This window comes from Taudactylus pleione, unplaced genomic scaffold, assembly GCF_031769625.1.
Source record: "Taudactylus pleione unplaced genomic scaffold, aTauple2 ptg000329l, whole genome shotgun sequence".
NCBI lineage: Eukaryota > Metazoa > Chordata > Amphibia > Anura > Myobatrachidae > Taudactylus > Taudactylus pleione.
In genome coordinates this window covers 12,398,834-12,423,854 of record NW_028284730.1, presented here as the reverse complement: position 1 = coordinate 12,423,854, position 25,021 = coordinate 12,398,834, and the positions used below count along the sequence as shown (strand labels likewise).

Here is a 25,021-nt window from a genome sequence, read left to right as displayed (position 1 = left end):
CTGGGATACCACCCACCTTACCCAGGCATCCATCGTGGTCACCATCAATGAGGAGAGAAAGCAGAAGTCTGCATCCCATGCTGGAGGACGTCTAGTGGACCAGTTCTGTTTTCCACTGGAGCCCTTAGAGGAAGGACTGTGGAACCTGGAGACTGAGCCTTGGTCTTATCTTGTGGACGAAAAGAACGAAAATTAGAAGTTCGCAACCTAGGGGCTACCGCAGAGGGACGGAAATGCGTCTTTGACGTGGAAACTGTAGTCATAACCATGTCTAATTATTGACCAAAAACTAACCTCCCTCGAAAAAGCGAGAGCTTCCAGGGCCCTCTTAAGAGTCTGCATCAGTGCACCAGGTACAAAGTCAAAGGGCTCTCCTGGCTGCTACAACAAAAATCTACACCATAGAGGTTAGAATGCCTGTGTCAATTAAAGCCTCGTTTAGAAAGGAACCTGCTTCCCGGATATGGTCCACCATAGACAACAACCGCAATCTGTGGACACCAGAACAGAGGCCATCTTCTAGGGACCAGCCTAGCTACGGTTGGCCTTAGCCACCCAAGCGGACGCAAGGGCTGGGCGTCTCTAACCTATCCATCGGATCCTTAAGGGAGGCTGTGTTAGGCATAGGAAGGGTAGTGGACTTGAATAGCTGGGCGATGTGGGCATTACCTGAGGAGGAGACACCCATTTGGCTCTATCCACAGCACGTAGTTGATAAAAGGTAGCAATGTGCTTAGAGACTTGGAAGCGCTTGTAAGGGTGAGACCATGCCTTAGATCCCCAAGCTGAGCAGAGGAAGGGAACTGAGCAGCCACTTTCTTTTGATGCTTAAATACCGGGGTTATGACTTAGCTGTCTAGTCAAAGTACTTGATCGAAAGTGCAGACTTAACTGCCGTGATCAGGGCCTCAACATCCACTTATGGTAGTCTCCTCTGGAATAGAGGAGGCCTCAAAATCCGAGGTAATGGGAGACATTATCCTCGTGATCCGAGGAAATCTCTGAGTCCGAGTCATAACCCAAGAGGGGTGTAGAGCTCCCCCTGTCTAGTAGGCTTGCGCTTGGATGGGCAGACCTTGTCTAGCATCTGTTGGAGAGATGTCGCCACCTGTGCCAGACCCTGCACAGATTGCGTGAAGGACCGCATCCAAAGCATTTCTACAGTGGCAAGCTGCGATCAGCCTGAGTAGGAATAACACCAGAGACCAGGCTCGCAACTACAGGTTTGCAGTTGTAGCAATTAGGACCTCTCACTGCGTAGCCATGTAATACCGGAAACAGGGACCGTTGTGGTCTTGAACCTGAGAATAAAGCACTTTCCTGGGTGCTTTGCCCTTGGAAGACATGTTAATACAAATTCAAGGATGTTCCTACACACAAAAGTTGCTGAACAGTGGTGTGCTAGTAATGGGGGTACAAAGAATTTTAAAGCGTCACAATATATTAAATAAGTGGGGTTATGTAGAAAGTGATATAAACTTGTGAATCCCAACAGAAAAATTGATGTTCACGCCAGTGTAAACAGTACCAGTAGTAAAAAATAAAAAAAACAAGCAACTGAAAGGTATACACATACTACATACACACAAAAACATGCAATACAATAATAAATGGGCTAATATGGCTCAAGAAACCAAGCCCCAACATGTGTAGAATTAGCCGAATGTATAACCTGGCCAGCAGAGTGAGGTACACAGGGCACTGCTGCTCTCTGAAGAGGTGCTGTGACAGGTGGTTCCTAAAATAGTTGTTCAGCGTCTCTAGGAGGGAGGAGGATTGAGCCCTGTGGCGAGATGCCTGCTGTGAGGAATGCGCCCAGGGGCGTGGGGGCTAACAGTGAAAGCCCGCCTCACTCTTCTGACATGGAACCCAGGGCAAAAGACACCACTAGTGTGGTGCCCCGTTGCCTAGAAACTGTTCTGGTAGTCTAGTGGGCATGCGGACACAACCTGGGCCCCCACTGCCAGCACTGCTGGTGGTCTTTCTCAACCGCAGTGACAGCCACGATATATGCACAGCTCCCTGTAAGTAGGGAGCCACCTTACTTGCTCTCCGCTGCGGCTCCCATGGTGTGAAGAATGGAGCCCAGATGAGGTCACTGTCCCAGTCGCCAGTGCTCGCGGTGAGGACATCCTATAGGGCGCTGACTCACTGTCTGCTAAAAAAAATAAAATAAACTTAAATGAGGCTGCTAAAAACTGACCCTGAAAACCAAACCAAACAAACTGGTCCTCTGGTCTGGGGTATAGGGGAGAGGGAGCCTGGGCTGCTGGGAAGAGAAACTTAATTATTTGGTGCCCACACTCCAGCTCAGCCTCCTACCCAGTTTTGAAGTCTGTGTCCCCTATGGATGACTAAAGAAATTTGAGTTTTAAGAAGATATTCAAAATGAGTAACCTAAGCAAAAGTATGGAGCACTAATCTGTATACCATCATCATGAAATATAATCATATCCCACAAGTAACCATTTCCAACCTCATGGAACTTCTGCAGGGCAGCCACTAGGCAGAGCTTTAAGCCATCCATGATCTCCTGATGAGGAAGCTGGAAGACCACGCGAGAGTACCAACGAGTCACACAACTGAAAGTATAATGGTGCAGATCAAAAGTTTGCAAAATAAAGTGTTTGGAATAAATACATACTTACTAGGTTCGAATTTGCACGCAGTGTTCGGATTTTTCCCTCCAAAAAACGGGACTCAAAAAGAGGCAAAACGTCATCTTGCATGGACAAACATCATCAATCCTGGACTTTTGTCCAGGAATGATGATGTTTGTCCATGCAAGATGACGTTTTGCCTCTTTCTGAGTCCCGTTTTTTGGAGAGAAAAATCCAAACTCGGCGTGAAAATTCGAACCTATCCGAGCTTGTACATCCCTAATAATTACTATATACACATATAACATATACTGTATCAAATCAAAAAGCAAGTATCGCACACACCAACAAATACAAATAAATAGGCGTCTGGTGATAAAAATTGTAACAGCATATTCAAGTGATTAAACTAGAGCCAGCATTTAAAGTGTGATTGCAACGGTCATCGGGTGGAACATTTTCGGCCACAAACCCCTTGTAAGTAACAACTGAAGTTGTGTATGGGTATAGTCACAAGCTTTCAGAAGATAGTGCCAAATGTAACACACACACGTACATAAATGACAAGCAGGATGAAACTGCTAAATAGTGGGTTTGCATTGGTTTAATCAAATGGGGACAAATAACTTCTTCTGGAGTAAGCCTAGAATATAGCTAACCTGATCATTCCAAAGCTATTTCTAAGCAGCAATAAAATTAAATTTAGAGGGGAAAAACTCACTGATTGGTGCTGGCCACAAAACCTGTAACTGAACGCAAGCCTCGGCTGGGGTCGTGGTAAACATCCACCCCGATCACCATTACGTTTTTCTGAGAAGAAAGATTTATGGATACATCAGTACAAAGACATGCACAGGTAAAAATACTCTTATATATACACACACACACACACATATATATATATATATATATATATGAGACAAAGAAAGAAGCAGGGACTCAAATGGGACTTCTTGAGAACTTACCTTAAATATAGTGAAGGCTCAGCAGGCCTATCTCTATAGCTCCTATCACACAATGCCATGTATCTACACCTCTCTCACACAATGGCATCTATATTTGGCTTCATACAATATTAAATATTTATAAACCCCCCCACCTTTTGCATAATGATAAGCACATAATCCATGCCGCACATCTATATTGTACAATGCTCAGCATTGACACCTCATGCCAGGTATGTATATTGTACATTTATTCACATATAGCTCAGCATTTACACCTCACGTCAGGTATCTATATTGTACATTTATTCACACATTGCTAAGCATCTATATTTTCCATTAGACAATAATAAGCATTTATACCTCTGTACTCTGTTAACACAATGCAAATTATCTATACATCTTTAATTACATAATGACAAATGTCTGCAAATCTCTTCATGTAAGGCAAGGTATCCATACCTCTCTTCACACAATGCTGGGGGTCGGTCTCTCTCTCTCTCTCTCTCGGTCTCTCTCTCTCTCTCAAGAGATATGGTAAGAACTTACCTTTGTTATCTCTATTTCTACTAGGTCCATAGGGTTCCACAGGATATCTTGGGGTATAGGTGATGACATCAGTCTCAGGCACCACAGAGTTGATGTTTTTCAGCCTCCCAGGATGAACTGGGGTCCCCCTTCTATACCCCGCCCCCGAGCCAAGGCAAATCAGTTACGTAACAAGCCCCAGGTCGGAGGAGGAGAGGAAAGAGAGAGAAGAAAGATCTGGAACACACAAGAAAGACATTCTCACCAGAAGGAAACTGAAAAAACTGTGACCAGATAAAAGCCCATCTGCAGTACAGGTGCGACAGGGCGGGAGTCCTGTGGAACCCTATGGACCTCGCAGAAATAGATAACAAAGGTAAGTTCTTACCATATCTCTTATTTTCTACTGCAGGTTCCATAGGATATCCACATGATACCTTGGGGATGTCCCAAAGCAGTATCCTTTAAGGGTGGGGACGCTCCAGTGCTGTAAGGAGAATCCGCCGCCCGAAGGAAGCATCCAGAGAGGCTTAGGAATCAAAAGCATAATACCGTACGAACGTATGGACAGATGACCACGTGGCTGCCTTGCAAAGCTGAACTGCTGAGGCGCCACGTCGAGCTGCCCACGAAAAACCCACAGACCTAGTGGAATGAGCCCTGACCGAAGATGGAATGGGAAGACCTTCATGAGCATAAGCTTCAGAAATAGCCAGGCGAATCCATCCTGCCAACGTTTGTTTAGTGGCAGGCCACCCCTTCTTCCGGAAGCCATAAAGGACAAACAACGAGTCCGACTTCTGAAAAGAAGCGCTGTGCGGTCAACATAAGAGTTTTAAGGCCCGCACCACATCCAAGGTGGCCTCACCAACCGAAAGGTCCGCTGAATTAAAGGCTGGTACAATCATTTCCTCGTTGATATGGAAACTAGAAACCACCTTTGGGAGGAAACCAGGGCGAGTACGAAGCACCGCCCTGTCCCTATGAAAAATGAGAAAGGGAGGTCGACATGAAAGAGCCCCTAATTCTGAGACCCTTCTGGCTGAAGGAATGGCCAGAAGGAATACAGTCTAAGCCGTAAGCAATTTCAAATCCACTGAGCCCAGTGGTTCAAAAGGCGGTCCTTGGAGAGCCCTCAGGACCACAGCCAGATCCCAAGGAGCCACAGGTGGAACAAAGGGAGGCTGTATACGAAGAACATGCAAAACAGAAAAACAGCGCTGGATGTTGAGAACATATTATGAAAAAAAAGTGGAACGGATTGTGTTAAAATATAAAGCTGTGGGACACACAGGAAAACGCGTCAGACCCTTTTCTGCATTGAACAATTCTTCAACTATTGGGATTTCTCCATACCATCTTCACACACCTGGACCAAGCCTCTCTCAACTCCCCTGGCACACTCTGCTCCACTTGCAGTGAATCAACCTTCAGCCTGAACGCAGCGAGCGTAACCACAAAGCTCTTCCGTTATAAGGGACTACCATCTTGCAGAAGTAATCTCTGCTATTAATCCCCTTGGTTGGACTCAAGTGGTAACTATATGAGACTGTCATATATCACTGCACTAAAGTGTTGCACTAAGACTTTCTGCCATACAATTGAGGCTAAACCTAGGAAAAGGTATTTGTTGAATTAGGAGAATTTCATCCTGCAGCTGTGTTTTAATAAACTGTTTTTTTCTTATATATTTTAACACAATCCGTTCCACTTTTTTTTCATAATATGTTCTCAACATCCAGCGCAGTTTTTCTGTTTTGCATGTTTTCTTCTTGAGGTTGACTAGCCTCTTATTATACAGCTGCTCAAGAAAGGCTAACCTTTGCAGTGCCAGTATAGATTTACTTGACAGTTTTTCTATCTTGCATGTATACGAAGAACACCCAGCATAAAGGTGCGAACATCAGGAAGTGTAGCAATCCTACGCTGAAACCACACCGAAAGAGCAGAAACCTGCACTTTCAGAGAAGAAAGGCGAAGACCGTGATCCAAGCCCGCTTGTAGGAAAGCCAACACTCGGGATATCCGAAACACCTGAGGATCATAGCCTCTAGGGCGGCACCAGTCAAAAAAAGTATGCCATACTCGATGGTAAATCCTAGCCGATGTAGGCTCCCGAGCTCTTAGCATGGTCTTAACTACAGAGATGGAAAAACCCCTGGATGACAAGAGGGCTGTCTCAACAGCCATGCCGTCAAAGACAGCCGACTGAGGTCCGTGTAAAGACAAGGACCCTGTGTCAACAGGTCCGGACGTAGAGGCAACCGCAGAGGAGCGTCTACGGAGAGACTTCGAAGGTCTGAGAACCAGTGACATCTGGGCCACTCTGGAGCTATCAACAAGAGCTTGCCGCCCTCCTGTTTGAATTTTCGGATCACCCGAGGAAGAAGGGAGAACGGAGGGAAGAGATACGCAAACTGGAAGGTCCACCGGACCGACAGAGCGTCTACTAGAAACGCCTCCGTGTCTCTTGTTCTTGACCCGTACACTGGCAGTTTGTTGTTGTGACGGGAGGCCATGAGGTCTATCTCCAGAAGGCCCAACTTGTCCACCAGGAGTTGCAATACCGCCTGGTGAAGAGACCATTCTCCTGGATGTACGTCCTGCCGGCTGAGAAAGTCCGCTTCCCAGTTGAGAACTCCCGGGATGAACACCGCTGAGATGGCAGGGAGATTGCTCAAGCTAGAATGCGGGACACCTCTGCCAGCGCTGGCCGACTTCTGGTTCCTCCTTGCAGGTTTATGTAAGCCACCGTGGTGGCGTTGTCCGATTGGACCTGCACAGGTTTTCCTTGTAGGACCAGTCTTCCGTGATGGAAAGCATTGAACACCGCGCGAAGTTCCAAGATGTTTATTGGAAGCTCCGCTTCTGCCGGAGTCCACCTGCCCTGGAACAAGTGTGGACCCATCACCGCACCCCAGCTTCTGGGGCTGGCGTCCGTTGTCAAAAGGACCCAGTTCTCCACCCAAAAGGGACGTCCTTTGTTCAGATGAGTTGTTTGCAACCACCAGGCCAGAGACAGACGGACCTCCGGAGAAAGCACCATGGTCTATGTCTTTATCCGCTGAGGCAACCCATCCCATTTGGACAGGATCAATTGTTGCAGAGGTCTGGAGTGAAACTGGGCATATTCCACCATGTCGAAGAGTGATACCATGGAGCCCAGTAACCTGATCGCCGAGTGAATAGACACTCGGCGGCACTGAAGACAACTGCGTACCTTCGTCTGCAATGCAGAGATCTTTTCCTCCGTCACAAAGATCCTCTGTTGTTGCGAGTCCAACAAGGCCCCCAGATGGAGAATCAGGGTGGATTTCTTCCAGTTTATCAACCAGCCGTGATTCTGCAAAACTGAGATCGTCAGCTGCAGATGAAGCTGGAGGATCTCTGGAGACCTTGCTAACAACAGAAGGTCGTCCAGATAAGGTAATAAGCGGACTCACTGCATCCTCAGGTGAGCCGCCATGATTGCCATGACCTTGGTGAAAACCCAAGGCACTGTTGCTAGACCAAAAGGCAGAGCCTGGAATTGATGTTTGTCGCGTACTGCAAACCTGAGGAATTGTTGATGCATTAAGACAATGGGGACATGCAGGTAAGCATTCTCGATGTCTAACGACACCATGAAATCCCCAGGCTCCATCGCCAGTATGATGGAACGCAGGGTCTCCATCCTGAACCGAGGCACCCTCAAAGACTTGTTGAGGGATTTGAGGTTGAGAATAGGATGGTAAGACCCATTGGGTTTCTGCACCAGAAAGAGATTGGAATAGAAACCCATGCCCCTCTGGGATAACGGAACCGGCACTATAACTCCAGCCTGGAGCATAGAGTGCAATACTTTCTGCAATTCCAGGGCCTTGTTGTGATCCGACGGAAGGCCTGTTGTGAAAAACCTGCTGGGGGGTCTGCACCGGAAGGATAGCCCTGAGAGACCACCACGTGTACCCAAGTGTCCTTGATAGTCAGATACCAACACTGGGCGAACCGAAGCAGGCGGCCTCCCACTTTGGGATCCTCCAAAGGGAGGCCCGGGCCGTCAGGCCGAAGGCTTGTCGTCCGACTTGGTGGCAGGGCGCCTTGTACTCCAAGCTTGTTTCTTGGGCTTGGTAGACTTCTTGGGCCCGGCCTGTCTTGGAAAAGACTGTACTTTGGACCTACCCTGGGGCCTGTAGGGCCGAAGTACCCGACCCTGACTGGACTGGAGCCAATGGGAGACACGCAGACTTGGCTGCGGCCTAAGTAGCTACAATCTTGTCCAGATCAGGGCCAAACAGGACCTGTTCATTAAACGGCAAACATTCCAAGCCCTTCTTGGAATCGGCGTCCGCCTTCCAAGAACGCAACCATAGGGTGCGACGAGCGGCCACAGACGCAGAGGAGATTCTGGAGGTGAGGAGACTGATATCCAAGGCCGCCTTATTAATGTAAGTAGCAGAGTCTCTGAGATTACCAACTAACTCTGCCTGCTCTGCAGATGAGTCAAGAGTCCAGAGACGCCTCCAAACTGTCAGCCCAGCGCTCCATGGCTCTGGCCACCCAACACACAGCCATAGCCGGTTTGGACGCCCCTCCAGCAAGGGAATAAATGGACGTAAGGCATATATTTCAACCTTACGATCCGTAGCATCCTTTAAGGAGGACATGGGCAATGTAGCACTCCGTACTAGGCGTGTCACATGAGAATCCACCTGCAGAAGAGATTCCAACTTAGAGAAATAATTATCTGCAAATGGATATGCAAAAGCCAAACGTTCTTGAGGCTGGAACAGTTTACCCCGGATTTTTCCACGCCTCCTCTAAATGGTCCACTAGCTGACCAAAAAGAGGAAAAACCGTGGCATCACCCTTAATATCCTTAAAGAAGGCGTATTTAGATTTAGCCACGGGGGGATCGTCATCCTCAAAAACCAAGGCCGTACGGACTGCACGTATTAGGCCAGGTATATAGACCTTAGACTTAGAATCCGTTTCTTTAGTACGGATGGGCTCCTGGTCAGAAAGAACAAATATCTCACCATCATCAGACGACACACCATCCTCATCATATGGAGCAGGCTGAGACGGTAATGGACGCTTATGCGGCCGCAATGATGACTCCCCCTGTAAAACGTCCGACAGGTGTTGCACCAAGTGGACAGGGAATTAACCCACGCAGGCTCTTGTGAGACCTGGGGGGGGGGGGGGGCGCGACAGCGGGAGACTGTGGGGTACCACTAACTGTCTGGAGAACCCCTGCATGGGTGACGACACCAATGACTGCTGTGAAAACACCATATGGGGATACGCAGGGGGGTCGCTAGCTGGCCCTCAAGGGTTGTAAGTGCCTTAGCAAAACAAGCCCAGGGCGGCTCCTGCAGCGGCGCAGTGACCGAAATTGGGCATGAAAGTAAATAACAAGCCCTACATAACCCGTCAGAGTTACCATCACCCTCCACTAACGGTACATTACATGTAGTACACTTAAGCTGGAGAGGAAAGTCAAGTTCACTCTCAGACATGAGGAGTGTAACGGAGCTGTATGTGACACACCTCACAGGTAAATACTTGTACAGTGAGGCAATAAGCACCTTGCAACACCGCACCGCAAGGTCTTTAGCAGAGGAAGTCAGGGATAGTAAAATGGCTGACAGGAGAAAGTGAAAGTACAGGCAGCAGCGCTAGCTAGAAGTCACATACAATGCAGAAGAATCCCTGCATTATCAGCGCTGACTCAACTACACAGACACAAGTCTGATAGGAAAACAGCGCTACTAACACTGACCTTTTTTAATGGAGGAGAGGTATGCAGGGGGACCCGGACCACACAACCACCGGTGATGTTTCCAGCAGCGCTTGCCAAGCTGAGGAGCAGAGGAGGCGAGCCCGGGGGAGGAGCGCTGCACAGACGGACCAGACCGCTGTGGTAGAGGCCGTGTGCAGCAGGGGGAGGTGCCGGCTGTGAACAGGGAAGCGGCCCCCTATCCCAGGGGCATGGTGGAAGCTCAGGTAAATACCTGGCTCCACACTGCAGCCAGTCCCCAGGGAGCCCCCTGCCTGAGGACTTTGGACTGTGTTGCCGGCGGGGACCCACCGCGGGACCCCGCCGCTTACCTGCCCCTTGGATCCGGCCACTGTCCAGGTATCCGGGGTCACCGCTGTCACCCCAGATACCTACCAGCATCCCCGGATCGGTACCGGCGGGGTGTAGGAGAGACAGCATGGACGTCAGTACTGACAGTCCATGATGTACACTCAGATGTGCAGCCACAGCTGCATTGTTAGAAAACTTCAGGGGCCATAAAAGCCCCCCTCTGTAAAAAGGTGCTCTGACTCGAGCCAGGCACCAACAAAACTAATTTGCCTTGGCTTGGGATGGGGTATAGAAGGGGGACCCCAGTGCATCCATTGAAGGCTGAAAAACAATAACTCTGTGGTGCCTGAGACTGACATCATCACCTATACCCCAAGGTATCCTGTGGATACCCTATGGAATCTGCAGTAGAAATTCCATTATAACAAGCTCAACTCAATGTAAACTATCCACTCTCAATATAAGTCGCTTATTATTATTATCCTTTATTTATAATGGCGCCACAAGTGTTCCGCAGCACCTTACATAGTACATAGAACTAATAAGTGAACAAGAAACAAGTAACTTACAGTACATTACAGTGCAGGACAAGGACACGATTTATATACATTGCTGCAATAGCGATTAAAGCACTCACAATAAGCAGCAGGGAGTTGGCAGTCACGTGTTAGGTGCCCTTATTGGGAGTAAAGAGTAGAAGAAAATGTAAAGAGAAGCACATGAGGGAAGAGGTCCCTGCTCGTGAGAGCTTACATTCTTATCTCATGAACTCCACTCTGTTAAATCTTTACTTTTATTATATCCACCAAAACAAGTTGTACATGAAGTCTCCTCCTGTGTGACTGACTGTAATGAGGAAAGGTGATATTTGTCTACTCGGTGGATTGCCCACGCACGGATTTACATTTTGTAGGTCAGAATTTACTTGGACAAATCACTTTCTTTAATGGATGTGTTAATATCACCGACTTTTTGAAAGAATAACCCCACTGATGCAGTGTCATGAATCCCACAAAGTAATAATGCACCTGCACAAAATGTTACTAACCAGCGGGATGTCCACTCCCCACAGCTCCCCTCCGAGCTTGCAGTTAATCTGCAGCAAGATTTTTTGTGCAATGCTCCTCAGTTTCTGTGGATTAGATATTGTTCTCAGATTCACCACCTATTGTATAAAGAAAGAGGAAAATTATTATTATTATGGATAAGTGAAAACATCTTTTTTACATGTACTGAGGTTGTACAGTGCATCCGAAAAGTATTCATAGCGCTTCACTTTTTCCACATTTTGTTACATACAGCCTTATTTCAAAATGGAATAAATTCATTTTTGTCCCCAAAATTCTACACACAATACCCCATAATGACAACGTGTATAAAGTTTTTTTGAGATTTTTGCAAATTTAATGAAAAAAAAACCACTAAGAAATCACATGTACAAGTATTCACAGCCTTTGCCATGAAGCTCAAAATTGAGCTCAGGTGCATCCTGTTTCCACTGATCATCCTTGAGATGTTTCCTACAGCTTAATTGGAGTCCACCTATGGTAAATTCAGTTGATTGGACTTGATTTTGAAAGGCATGCACCTGTCTATATAGGGTCCCACACTTGACAGTGCATGTCAGAGCACAAACTAAGCATGAAGTCCAAGGAATTGTCTGTAAACCTTCGAGACAGGATTGTCTCGAGGCACAAAACTGGGGAAAGAGTACAAAAAAATATCTGCTGCTTTGAAGGTCCCAATGAGCACAGTGGCCTCCATCATCTGTAAATGGAAGAAGTTCGGAAACCACCAGGACTCTTCCTAGAGTTGGCCGGCCGTCTAAGCTGAGTGATCGGGGGAGAAGGGCCCTAGTCAGGGAGGTGACCAAGAACTCGATGGTCACTCTGTCAGAGCTACAGCATTCCACTGTGGAGAGAGGAGAACCTTCCAGAAGGACAACCATCTCTGCAGCAATCCACCAATCAGGCCTGTATGGTCGAGTGGCCAGAAGGAAGCCACTCCTTAGTAAAAAGCACATGGCAGCCCGCCTGGAGTTTGCCAAAATGCACCTGAAGGACTCTCAGACCATGAGAGACAAAATTCTCTGGTCTGGTGAGACAAGCATTTAACTCTTTGGCGTGAATGCCAGGCGTTATGTTTGGAGGAAACCAGGCACCACTCATCACCAGGCCAATACCATCCTTGAGTGAAGCATGGTGGTGGCAGCATCATGTTGTGGGGATGTTTTTCAGTGGCAGGAACTGGGAGACTAGTCAAGATAGAGGGAAAGATGAATGCAGCAATGTACAGAGACATCCTGGATGAAAACTGGCTCCAGAGTGCTCTTGACCTCAGATTGGGGCGACGGTTCATCTTTCAGCAGGACAGCGACCCTAAGCACACAGCCAAGATATCAAAGGAGTGGCTACACTACGGATAGGGGCTCCCTAAAGGGACCTATTAATTTCCCATTCACCTCCTCTAACCGCGGTCCTGTAACACAACCAAACTTATTTTGACTTTATGGTTCAAGATTTTTTTTTATTTCTGGAGCAATGTGTCTCCTATAGACTAATTGAACAATACATTTTTCTTGACATAACCATTGGCGAGGCATCCTGTATTTCATATTCCATATGAATAGTTTCAACCATCCCACCTACACAGCTTCCATGATGTTCCATCAACATACACTATAGGTGAGCGCTCCTGTGTCTTATTTGATATATATATATATATATATATATATTTAAGCGGGTTGGGTAAGGGATCGCGGTGGTCAGAATCCCGATGCCATGGCTAAGCATCTTTTTGTGCAACTATTTACCTTGAAATGCATCTAACAGAAGGCCGCTCAGTTAAAGGTCTACATCCCTACACCCATCTATCTACACTGCATGATCTGACATTAGTATATTTAATTTATTTTTAATATTTTTTTTTATTTCTGGAGCAATGTGTCTCCTATAGACTAATTGAACAATACATTTTTCTTGACATAACCATTGGCGAGGCATCCTGTATTTCATATTCCATATGAATAGTTTCAACCATCCCACCTACACAGCTTCCATGATGTTCCATCAACATACACTATAGGTGAGCGCTCCTGTGTCTTATTTGATATATATATATATATATATATATATTTAAGCGGGTTGGGTAAGGGATTGCGGTGGTCAGAATCCTGATGCCGTGGCTAAGCATCTTTTCGTGCAACTATTTACCTTGAAATGCATCTAACAGAAGGCCGCTCAGTTAAAGGTCTACATCCCTACACCCATCTATCTACACTGCATGATCTGACATTAGTATATTTAATTGAAAACAAAAAGACCCCAGAAACATGCCCAAGTATGACAGGACACTTAAAGACATGAACTTAATTTAGATGTATTGTTACATAAAGTATTGTATTTTTATATATATATATATATATATATATATATATATATATATATATATATATATACATATATATATATATTCACACACACACAAAAAGATGCGCCACTCAGGGCTTTGAAAAAACTCACACGACTCCCAGCAGTATCAACGTTTCAATGTCTATACAACACTTATTGTTGTATTGGCTTTGAAACGTTGAAACTGCTGGGAGTCGTGTGAGTTTTTTCAAAGCCCTGAGTGGAGCATCTTTTTGTATGTATATTTCTGCTGCAAGGCTTAATTGTGATAAGGGCAACAGGGTGAAGTGATCACATTCTAAAAGTATATATATATATATATATATATATATATATATATATATATATATATAAAATCTTCCATAGTACAGCCCCACCAGGATGGGTTTCTCACCTGAGACGGAACAGGGGTCTGGACACAGCACAACTTCTTTATGGCCCCATAAAGGTCATCTCTGGTCCCAGATATAATGCACACAAGTAGCTGCACCTTCGCCTGTATGGAAATAAACCACTCATGTTATAATAAAGAACTTGTACTGCAGTCAACCAAGTGGTGAAAACATGCTCTGCAGCAGGCAAAGATAAGGTGCTCTCTTCCAGGTTCCATTGTGTGACATGAATCTTACCATTCTATTTGTGCCACTCTTAGAGAGAGCACAAAAATACACACAGGCATAATGATGGGACCATGGTGAACAGCCCTCAGTGTTACACTCAGTGTTCCACATAGATATATACCGATCCATACTATAAGCTTACCAAGCAATCAATTCAGGTACCTGCAAATGACCGATCAGGCGCAGTCTCTCTGTAATCACAATTTCTGCTCATTTTACTTACGGATCGCTGCATTCATGTCCAGGGTTCGGCATACATGTTCAGCGGTCACAATGTTGACATACATCATGTACACATGTTCATAATGTCGACATTCATCATGTTGACACTGATGGTATGTTGATATTGTTAGCATGTCGACAGCGTGTTTTCTTATGAATCTGTCCCAAACCCTAATGGTAACCCTGAACCTCCTGGAAATGTCGATATTCTGCAGGTGTCCTTATTAATGATGTTGATATTTTAACCTTGTCGAAATCAATGTTGACCTTTTGCTGACAACCTTGTGAATGTCGACATGCTAAGTGCTGACAGTGACTACAAACCCATATCTACGTGCCAATTTTATCAGAAAGGTGACGTTTACAAACATTTATTTTTATTTACTACTTGATATAGACTTACACTTAGGGCCGTATTCAATTAGTAGCGATAATTTCACCGGCGATAATATCGGCCGATTTTATCGCACCTGCATAGTGAGAAACAGGATAAAAGTTTTCTCCTTCTCAGACCTGGAGAAAAAAAAAATGCTAAATTCCTATTTTTGTCTATATATGTGGGGATTTCTTTCAGAACCCCTAATGATAAATTACCACAAAAACTTTTCGTAAGCTGCATACTTTGCTGAAAATCGACTGCGCACATTTTTTGAGGAAAAAAAAACCTGTTGAAAATGGGTTTAAAGTATTGGGTCTGGTTTTTCGGGGGGCTGTATGGATGCGCGAGTGTTTTAAACATCACACGTGGCTACTGCAGGCTATAGTGCAGATTTTTAGATGTGGAGATGTTGCCCATAGCAACCAGATTGTAGCTGTTAGATAAATGTCAAGTAGAATCTGACTGGTTGCTAAGGGCAACAGCTCCACTTCTAAAAACCCGCACTTTAGTAAATATACCCCGTAGAATCTAGTTTTGGTTAGCAAAGCAAATTACCTATTGGATGGCCATTACAGGCCTACCAGGAAAGTGTTTAATGATGGAATAAAATCCCATTTTCAGGAGATGGCTTTATGTCACTGCAGATGACTGGGGACATCCCGTAGACATCAGAAAAAAGACAGGAAGTAACAAAACAACTATACGAGGAAACAAAAAACAACTATACGAGGAAACAAAAAACAACTATACGAGGAAACAACATATGTTACTCAACTAAATGGGGTTCTGACAATAGGGCATAGGAGCCCTCAGACATTGACAAAATGTTTGACCATCTGCTTACATGCCGGGCCATGACTCGGTAACTATGTATTGAGAGCTGTACCTGCAAATACAATTGACTTTGCTGTGCAAAGTAAAACAGCGAGTGCTGCCTTTTGTTCTATGTAGAATATTTGCATTGTGTGTGCACATATATATATATATATATATTCCATATACAAAAAACATTATGGCTTCACATGTCCCATTAAGGCTTCTTAGACCTGATCTGAAATTTTAATGGACGCGTTCCTTGCTCACACAGATATGGTATGCCATCACACCCTGTGATTAACTGCAGATTCAGCACTCTCACAGAGTGAGATTGCTGTCACTCACAAAATGGTGGAGCTGCTAATTCACAGAATTGTGTGCTCACTTGAATACACACATGCAGTCTATGCAACTGAGGTCTGAGCAGTCATGTGGCACACACATCCTACTCAGTGCCCACAATCTTCCCATTCATTCACCACAACAATCCCACTGGGTTCCAACAATCTTCACTCCATACAGCCATCTCATTCAGAATACACATTCAGCTCCCTAATTTCTAAAACTATCATACTCTGTCTATGCATGTACACTCTCTTCTGCTACACACCTCCGTGCTGCTATATCTTCCCCAATCCCTACTGATGTGTGGTCTCCCAACTGTGCTAGTCTGTGTTCCCTCATCCGCAACAATCTCTCTTTGCCTATCCACACCGCCCTGTATCTTTGCCACTGTTTCCTTCTGCACATCTGTCTTCACCCCAGCCACCCCGCTCTGTCTTCCTCTCATCTGTGGCACTTTTTCTTCCTCCATCTGCACCACTCTGTCTCCCCCCACCCCCACCAAACTGTCTAACCAAATGCTAGTCTGTATTCCCTCATCCGCGCAAATCTGTCTTTACCCATCTGCACTGCTCTGTCTTCCCATGTTCATGCCTCTCTGTACCACCCATCCACCTCGCTCTGTCCCCCCAAACCATGCCACTCTGTTTCCCCCCTCTGCACCAGTTTTCCACCCATCTGCATCACTTTGTTCCTCCCACCTAACCGTACCACTGTTTTCCACCCATCTGCAGCACTTTGGCTCCCCTCCCACTGTACTGCTTAATCTTCCCCACTCTACACACCTTTCTGTCTCACCCATCCACGCCGCTCTGTCTTCTCCCCCCATCCACACCACTCATCCCATCTGCGCGGTTCTATCTTCTGCTCAGACCTCAGTTTCATAGACTACTGTATGAGTGTATTCCAATGAGCACACAATTCTGTGAAATAGCAGCTCCACCATTTTGTGAGTGACAGCAATCTCACTCTGTGAGAGTGCCGAATCTGCAGTTAACCACAAAATGTGATGGCATACCATATCTGTATTGCGCAAGGAAAACGTCCATTAAGGCGTAAGCCTTAATGATCGGAATTTCATTGCTTTTTTAAGTTTGAGTGGTGTAAATAGGTTTTGTGAAATTTCAGATCATGTCTAAGAAGCCTTGATGGGACACGTGAAACCGTAAGGTTTTTTGTCTATGGAATTTTATTGCTTTTTTATAATTTATTAACCATCAGGCACGGGAGCAGCAAACTGGGCAACCTGCAGGGGAGGACAACAAAATGGTACACTAGCGTTAGTGGTGGAGGGGACAGCACACAATAGGTGTTTCGGGGGTGCAGAGGGAGAGACAGCTGAAGGGCCAGGCTGCAGGTGTGCAGGGCAATGGCAGAAGTGGGGCAGTGCACAGGGGCAGCAGCGGGGGACAGAAAGGCTCATTGGCGCAGCCCTGAATTGCTTAAGACCACTACACACGGAACGATGTGCTCACAATGCGATATCGTGAACGATTTCCCTTGAACAATCCCCAGCACACGATATGGTGCTTAAATAGCACATTTTGACATGGGAATTATCATGCAAGATCTAAAGATAGCTGACTGCATACACGGATCAGTGAGATCCATGATGCAGGCATCTGTGTAATTATAAATGATTCAGAGATGCACGCACGGATCAGTGCGGCTTGCATCTGGAAAAAAAAAAATCAATAAGACACAGATGCATGGACGGATCAGTGAGATCTGTCCATGCATTTGTGTTAAAAAAATTAATAAAAGTACATTTAAAAAAACAAAACATGCCCCCTCCCCCTCAAAGAAACAACAAGTGCCGGGCTTTGGAGACCCAGTACTGGTTGTGCTAAATACAGGGGACAAACGACATTGGGGTGCACCACCCTGCAAGAAACAGCCTACCACCCGGCACTTTGGAAGCCTGCAAGTGGGGACAGTATCTGGGAGCTGTATAAAAAGGACCAGATCCTACAGAGTTTGCAGTTTTTTCATAATCAGACGACTAGGCCTCTAATAAGAAAGAGAATTAATATATAAAATGTTATTTCAAAGCATTATAAGGTCTAGGTTTAAAACATTTTATTATTACGAAGGCCCCCACCCGGCTACTTCTTGATGCCACCCGGCTGGAACACTGATATATATATATATATATATATATATATACACACACACACACACACATACATAAACACACACAGGTTGAGTCTCCCATATCCAAATATTCCAAAATATGGAACATTCCGAAATACGGAATTGTTTTAGAATGACTGAGATAGTGAAACCTTTACTTTTTGATGGTTCAATGTACACAAACTTTTGTTTAAGGCACAAATTATTAAAAATATTATATAAAATTACCTTCAGGCTGTGTGTATAACGTGTATATGAAACATAAATGAATTTCATGTATGTACACAAACTTTGAGCCATAAATTATTGAAAATATTGTATAAAATTACCTGCAGGCTGTGTGTATAAGGTGTACATGAAACATAAATGCATTCTGTGATTAGATTTGGGTCCCTCTCACAATATCTCTCTTTATGGTATGCAAATATCCAAAATACAGAATATTCCGATATCCAAAATACCCCTGGTCCCAAGCATTTTGAATATGGGAGACTCAACCTGTATATATATATATTTATTATTATTAATAATATATATTAATCTTGTACAGAAACAAACAGCGGCACTCAGGAAATTTATCTAAGCAAACAAAGTGTATTAGGAAATCAGATTACATCAAACGTTTTGGGTCTCGCACGGCCCTTTGTCTTTCACCTCTCAGAAGACAACGGAGCATTAATACGAGTGCCGGGTTACCCATCGTTGCAGATTGATTCATAATTTTAGTCAATGATGCCAAGTGAAAAGCAATTTTATTCAATGATCCTTTTATATCCTATTTTTTTAGTTCACTCATCTTGTAGAGTAAAAAAATATTTTTATTTTCTTATTGTTTACCAATTTCTCTAGTTGTAAACCACATTATGCGTACTGTCATCAGTTATGCGTATGATTTGACTGGTGGCATTACTGATATAGGAGAGACCCATGAATAACTGACTATGGAGATGTATTAAGTGCCTGATTCAGAGGAGGGCGCTATTGCAATTCACACGCAGACTGAGCAATTGTTTGCCATTGCGCTTGCATTCCAGTGTGCGTGCGTGACGGCAGCTGTGCGGTCCTGCAGCGATCGCCGTGCGAGTCCGCAGACTACGGAGGCCCACTGCAGATTAATTGACAGGCAGTGACCACTTGGGGGTGTTGACGGGGGGTGGTTAAGGAAACGCAGGCGTGCCTGGGCATTTGAACGTCCTTTCATGGGCGTGCATAAATTAGCCAATGCAAGAGCATATGCAGCCCTGCGTGGCAGAAGAGCTCCCTGGGAAGCGGCAGGTCAGACCTGCCGCAAGGATAAAATGGCCGCCGTAGTCCTTCGATATTACCATATTTCTGCATGTTTGCGATCGCGCATGCGAGTACGAAGGCAGCAGTGGGCGTCTTTATGCTTGAGTGATCTCTGCTAACATTAGCATATTTTCACAGCTGCGAACGTGGGAATGTGCGGCTGCATACCCATTACTGCCAACATCTGAATCAGGCCCTAAGTCTTGAAAAGCGATAAAGTGGAGAGTGATAAAGTACCAACCAATCAACTCCTAACTGCCATTTTTCAAACACAGCCTGTAACATGACAATTAGGAGATGATTGGTTGGTACGTTATCACTCTCCACTTTTCAAGGCTTAGTACCCCATGTGAGAAGACCTCTGGTGTATGTATATTGTATATGTGTGGTATATGTGTGTATGCATATGTGTGGTGTGTGTGTAGCCAGTTAACATGACAGTGAGGTTCATAGCCTACAGTATGTTACTTGGAGGATCTCAAGGAACAATTTAGCGAAAACCTGATTAACATCAAGTTCAGTAGTCCTCGAGTTTATCGTGAACATACATGCAAACGTACGACTAAATATATATATATATATATATATATATATATATAGATACATACAGGGCTATTTTTCTGGAAAAAAAGGTTCAGCTACTGGGGGTGTAGCTAAAAAAACCAATCATATATACTTACATTGGGTCGAATTCAATTCAGTGCGATTTTGAATAGCCGTGGGAGGGAGCTCCCGCAGCAATTCAATTCACGCGCTGTTAGCGTTGTCGGGAATGGGTTAAGTCTGAGAATGCCGGTTCTCAGGACTTAACCTGGGTGTTAAGGCATGGTAACCGGCATACTCTACTAAAGTGGCGGGCGTGTGGCAGGACATCATGTTAATAAGAGGTTCGAAAGTTCCTGCTGAAATATAGTTATATATAAATATATATATACACACACACACTGGTGGCCAAAATTGCGGACACAAATTGAAATTTGAATGTTTTTCAACTTTGAATGCTTATAAAAACTGTTTCACTTCACGCAGTGCAATAAACAGAGGTCAAATATTTGCATTACAAGGGAGGTTATGCTACTTTCAGTCAGACAAAGAAGCACAGATGCGTGAGATTCAAGAAGCGGATTGTACAAGCGTTATGATCTGGGCATGTATGACAGCAGACGCTGTAGGCCACCTTTATGTCATAGATGGCACTCTGAACAGCAGAAAGTACATTGACACCATCCTACAACCAAAACTTCTACCTTCTATCAGGGATCTTTTTCCAGATAATGCCCCATTTTTTCCAGCAGGATTCAACTCCCTGCCACACTGCACGGATATGCAAACAGTGGTTTACGGAGAATGACATACAGGTGCTGGGATGGCCAGGAAACAGCCCAGACCTGAACCCCATAGAACATTTGTGGTTCCGTTTGAAAAAAATGGTACATCTGAGGCATCCATCAATAAAAGACAATTAATTGAGGCTATAATTGTCTCATGGCACCACATAATAAAGAAGGAAGAGCTCCAAACATTGGTTGGCTGAATGCCACATCGCTGTGCTGCTGTCTTGAAGAATAAAGGATACCCAACAAAATACTGATAGGACAGTAACATCAGTAAGTACACAGGGATTTTCACCCTGTGTTGTTTTCACTGCATAACTTCCCTTGTAATGCAAATATTTGACCTCTGTTCATTGTGTTGAATTCAGTATAAAAATTCCTTTATTTGATATATGAATGATTGCACTGCATGAAGTGTAACAGTTTTTATAAGCATATGAAGTTGAAAAACATTCCAATTTCAAAAAGTGTCTGCAATTTTGCTCACCACTGTGTGTATGGAGAGAGTGAGTGAGTGAGTGAGAGAGAGAGAGAGTGTGTGAGTGAGTGAGTGAGAGAGAGAGCACTGTGCAAAACTTAGGCTGTTGTGGAAAAAATGCTGCAAGGTAAAAATGCTTTCAAAAATAGAAGTGTTTGTGGTGTATTTAAATCAATCAACAAAATGGAAAGTGAATGAAAATAAGGGAAATCTAAATCAACATTTGGTGTGACCACCCTTTGCCTTCAAAGCAGCTTCAATTCTTCTAGGTACACTTGCACAAAGTCAGGGATTTTGTAGGATTATAGTCAGGTGTATTATTAACCAATCATACCAAACAGGTGATAATGATCATCATTTTCATATGTAGGTTGAAACACAGTCATTAACAAAAAGAGCTGTGTAAGAGGCTTAAAACTTGGTGAGGAACAGTCAAACTCTGCTACAAAAGGAGAGGTTGTGGAAGACAGTTTCATGTCACAGGTCATACACCGAACAGCAACAAGACAGACGGTAGTTATACTGCATCAGCAAGGTCTCTCCAAGGCAAAGATTTCAAAGCAGACTGGGGTTTCAAGAGGTGCTGTTCTCAAAACTGACAGAAACCAGTGGGACCCAGGTACACCCATCTACTGTTCGGATAAGTCTGTCCAGAAGTGTTCTTCATGGAAGACTTGCGGCCAAAAAGCCATACCCTTGACGTGGAAACAGGACCAGTTGACTCAACTGTGCACGAATAGGAACTGGGGTGCAGAAAAATGGCAGCAGGTGCTCTAGACTGATGAGTCAAAATGTTAAATATCTGGCTGTAACAGAAGGCAGTTTGTTCACCAAAGGGCTGGAGAGAGGTACAATAATGAGTGTCTGCAGGAAACAGTGAAGCGTGGTGGCGGTTCCTTGCAAGTTTAGGGCTGCATTTCAGCAAATGGAGTTGAGGATTTGGTCAGGATTAATAGTGTCCTCAATGCTAAGAAATACAGGCATGTACTTATCCATCATGCAGTACCATCAGGGAGGCATCTGATTGGCTCCAGACTTATTCTGCAGAAGGACAACAACCCCACAAATACAGCCAAAGTCATTAAGAACTATCGTCAGGGTAAAGAAGGACGAGTAGTCCTGGAAGTGATGCTATGGCCCCCACAGAGCCTTGATCTCAACATCGAGTCTGTCTGGGATTACATGAAGAGACGGAGGGATTTGAGCAAGCCTACACCCACAGATGATCTGTGGTTAGAGTGACTGAGCTGAGCGAAAAAAATTGTGGCTCCCAGGGACCCTCAGTTTAGAAAATTGGGGTCCTACTCCATTGATTATGGGCCCCATTACATATTATGGGGGGTGAGGGCAGTCAACAGTTGGGACAGTCCTGGGGCCGTTAGCAATTGGGGTAGACAGGAGGAAAGGTAGAAGAACAGAGGAAAAGACAGAAGAAAAATGGAACAAACAATGGGAGATAAGAGGAAAGGGGGAAGACAAGAGGAAAGGGGAATTGAAAAGGGGGAGACGGGAGGATAGGGGGACAAACAGGGTGAGACATGAGAAAAAAGGGAAAAACAGGGTAAGATGGGATGAAAAGGGGAAGAAAGTGATGGAAGAAAAGGGGGAAGAACAGAGAGAGACATAAGAAGTTGAGGAAAGAAGAGAGGGAGACAGGAGAAGTTGGGGAATATAAAGCTCTACACAATACTAGTGACTTGGCTAATATATACACACACACATTTATATATATTGTGATAGGATCACTGGTAAAGTGGTCTGTGGCAGGTACATTTGTCCCAGATTCCTGTCTTTTGTGTTTTAAACCCCCAGGAGAAAGTCTGCAGTGTAGCAGGCTTGAGTTTCGGCCTTTTGAAAAGCCGGTTTGGGACCTGGGGGTTGTGGGTGAGAGGAGAGGGAGGGCTCCACCCACGGCCACTCCAGGTTTTGGTTCTCGCAGCCTGGTAACAGGTTGTTAGGGTTTCCACCTGAGAGTGGCCAATATAAGCCTAGTGTGTTGAGGGCTGATTGTCTCACCTGGGAGAGCAGACAGGGAGTTTGCTCAGAGACACTGGAAAACCTAACTGTGAGTGTTGTGCTGTGCCTTGTTTGCTGGTGAGGGCATTAGGCCCTGCCAGGTTCTGGTAGTGAGGGAACCACCTGTAAAGTTAGAGCCCGGCCAGGGCTAGGTTTTATGTTTATGGTTTCTTTTGTTGTTTCTGGTTTGCACAATAAAGACTGGCGCCGACCAGCTTGTACTCGCTTCCAGACTGGTGTGCTGTTTCCCTGCTGCTGTGTGTGTGTAAGGAAGGAGTCCCCTACCCAGGAGAGGGACCTCCTAATCTGACTGTGTCACAATATATATATATATATATATATATAAATAAGTCAAAAAGCGATCTGGCACTCACATAGCTTGGTAACTCAGCTCGGTGCCCTCACAATGCCATCATGCATCTCCAAGGGTGCGGGACTCAGATCACATTGAAATGAACAACGGCACACGTAGTATAGCTGCAACGTTTCAATTGTGTTAAGGTGCACATCCACTGGGTGATTTTAATGAGCAATTGAACATCGTAATCGTTCAATTGCTCATTAATCGTGCGCTATAATGTTGGAAACGACCAGCGACGCGCGCTCCCGCTGGTCGTTTCTGACATCAATCATCGCCTGAACATGCCGGTCAATCTGCCGATAACGACAGATTGGCCAAGTTCAGGGATGAGGGATGGTGCCTGCACTGAACGACAAATCGATCAGTGTCGGCACTACACGGGATGGGGAACGACTGTACGATTACAATGTTGTAATCGTACTGTCGTTACCCCATCGACTAGTGGATGTGCACCTTTAGACTTCCTGATGGAAATTTAACACGAATGAAACGTTGAAGCTATACTATGTGTGCCGTTGTTTCATTTAAATATGTTCTGAGTGCCGCCCTTGGAGATGTGTGTATATACTGTATGTATGTATGTATATATAAAAAAGATGAAAATACAGGTGAAGCGCTTGTTCCTTGATGTGTATATAAGTTCTTTAATTGCCTCACACTCCTTCGGAACACATTCCCGATATAATAAAATCGGTTTTCCACACTAGTGTCCTTTCTGTGATATTAGGACCGCTGCACCTCATTAATCCCGTAGTCCTGTGGGTATTAGATCTGAAAATAGCATGTGGATAAGAGGGCACTCTATAGTGCATTAAACATATTTATTGCATAAAATGGAAATCAGCATACATCATGTACGATATGTCAATGCTTATACCTAAATAAAAACGGTGTGGGCTGGTTACCACATGGTTTAAACACAAAGGCTTCTTTGCTGCCCTTCTGGACACCAGGCTATTCTCCAAAAGTCTTCATCCTGTGTCATGCCAACAGTAGAGCATCCTGAGACCATTCATGTGTGGGGTTGCTTCTCAGCCAAGGGAGTGGGATCACTCACAATTTTACCTAAGAACACAGCCATGAATAAAGAATGGTATCAAAACATCCTCCAAGAGCAACTTCTCCCAACCATCCAAGAACAGTTTGGTGACGAACAATGCCTTTTCCAGCATGATGGAGCACCTTGCCAAAAGTGATAACTAAGTGGCTCAGGGAACAACACATCAAAATTTTAGGTCCATGGCAGGAAACTCCCCAGACCTTAATCCCATTGAGAACTTGGGGTCAATCCTCAAGAGGCGGGTGGACAAACAAAAACCCACAAATTCTGACAAGCTCCAAGCATTGATTAGGCAAGAATGAGCGGTCATCAGTCAGTATGTGGCCCAGAAGTTGACTGACAGCATGCCAAGGCGAATTGCAGAGGTCTTGAAAAAGAAGGGTCAATTCTGCAAATATTGACTCTTTGCATAAACTTA

At 44.9% G+C, this 25,021-nt stretch overlaps 1 protein-coding gene across 3 annotated transcripts in view; it reads right to left on the bottom strand.

Moving 5' to 3' along the window:
- PIWIL2 (piwi like RNA-mediated gene silencing 2) overlaps positions 1-25,021 on the bottom strand; it is a 348,242-nt gene that overhangs the window by 30,360 nt on the left and 292,861 nt on the right. For all 3 annotated transcript variants that reach the window (XM_088443404.1, XM_088443405.1, XM_088443403.1), the window contains exons 17-20: positions 13,950-14,051; positions 11,194-11,310; positions 3,322-3,410; positions 2,477-2,582 (exon numbers count right to left, since the gene is read on the bottom strand). In XM_088443404.1, the coding sequence (XP_088299530.1) occupies positions 2,477-2,582; positions 3,322-3,410; positions 11,194-11,310; positions 13,950-14,051 (414 nt within the window). The remainder of the gene's footprint in view (positions 1-2,476; positions 2,583-3,321; positions 3,411-11,193; positions 11,311-13,949; positions 14,052-25,021) is intronic.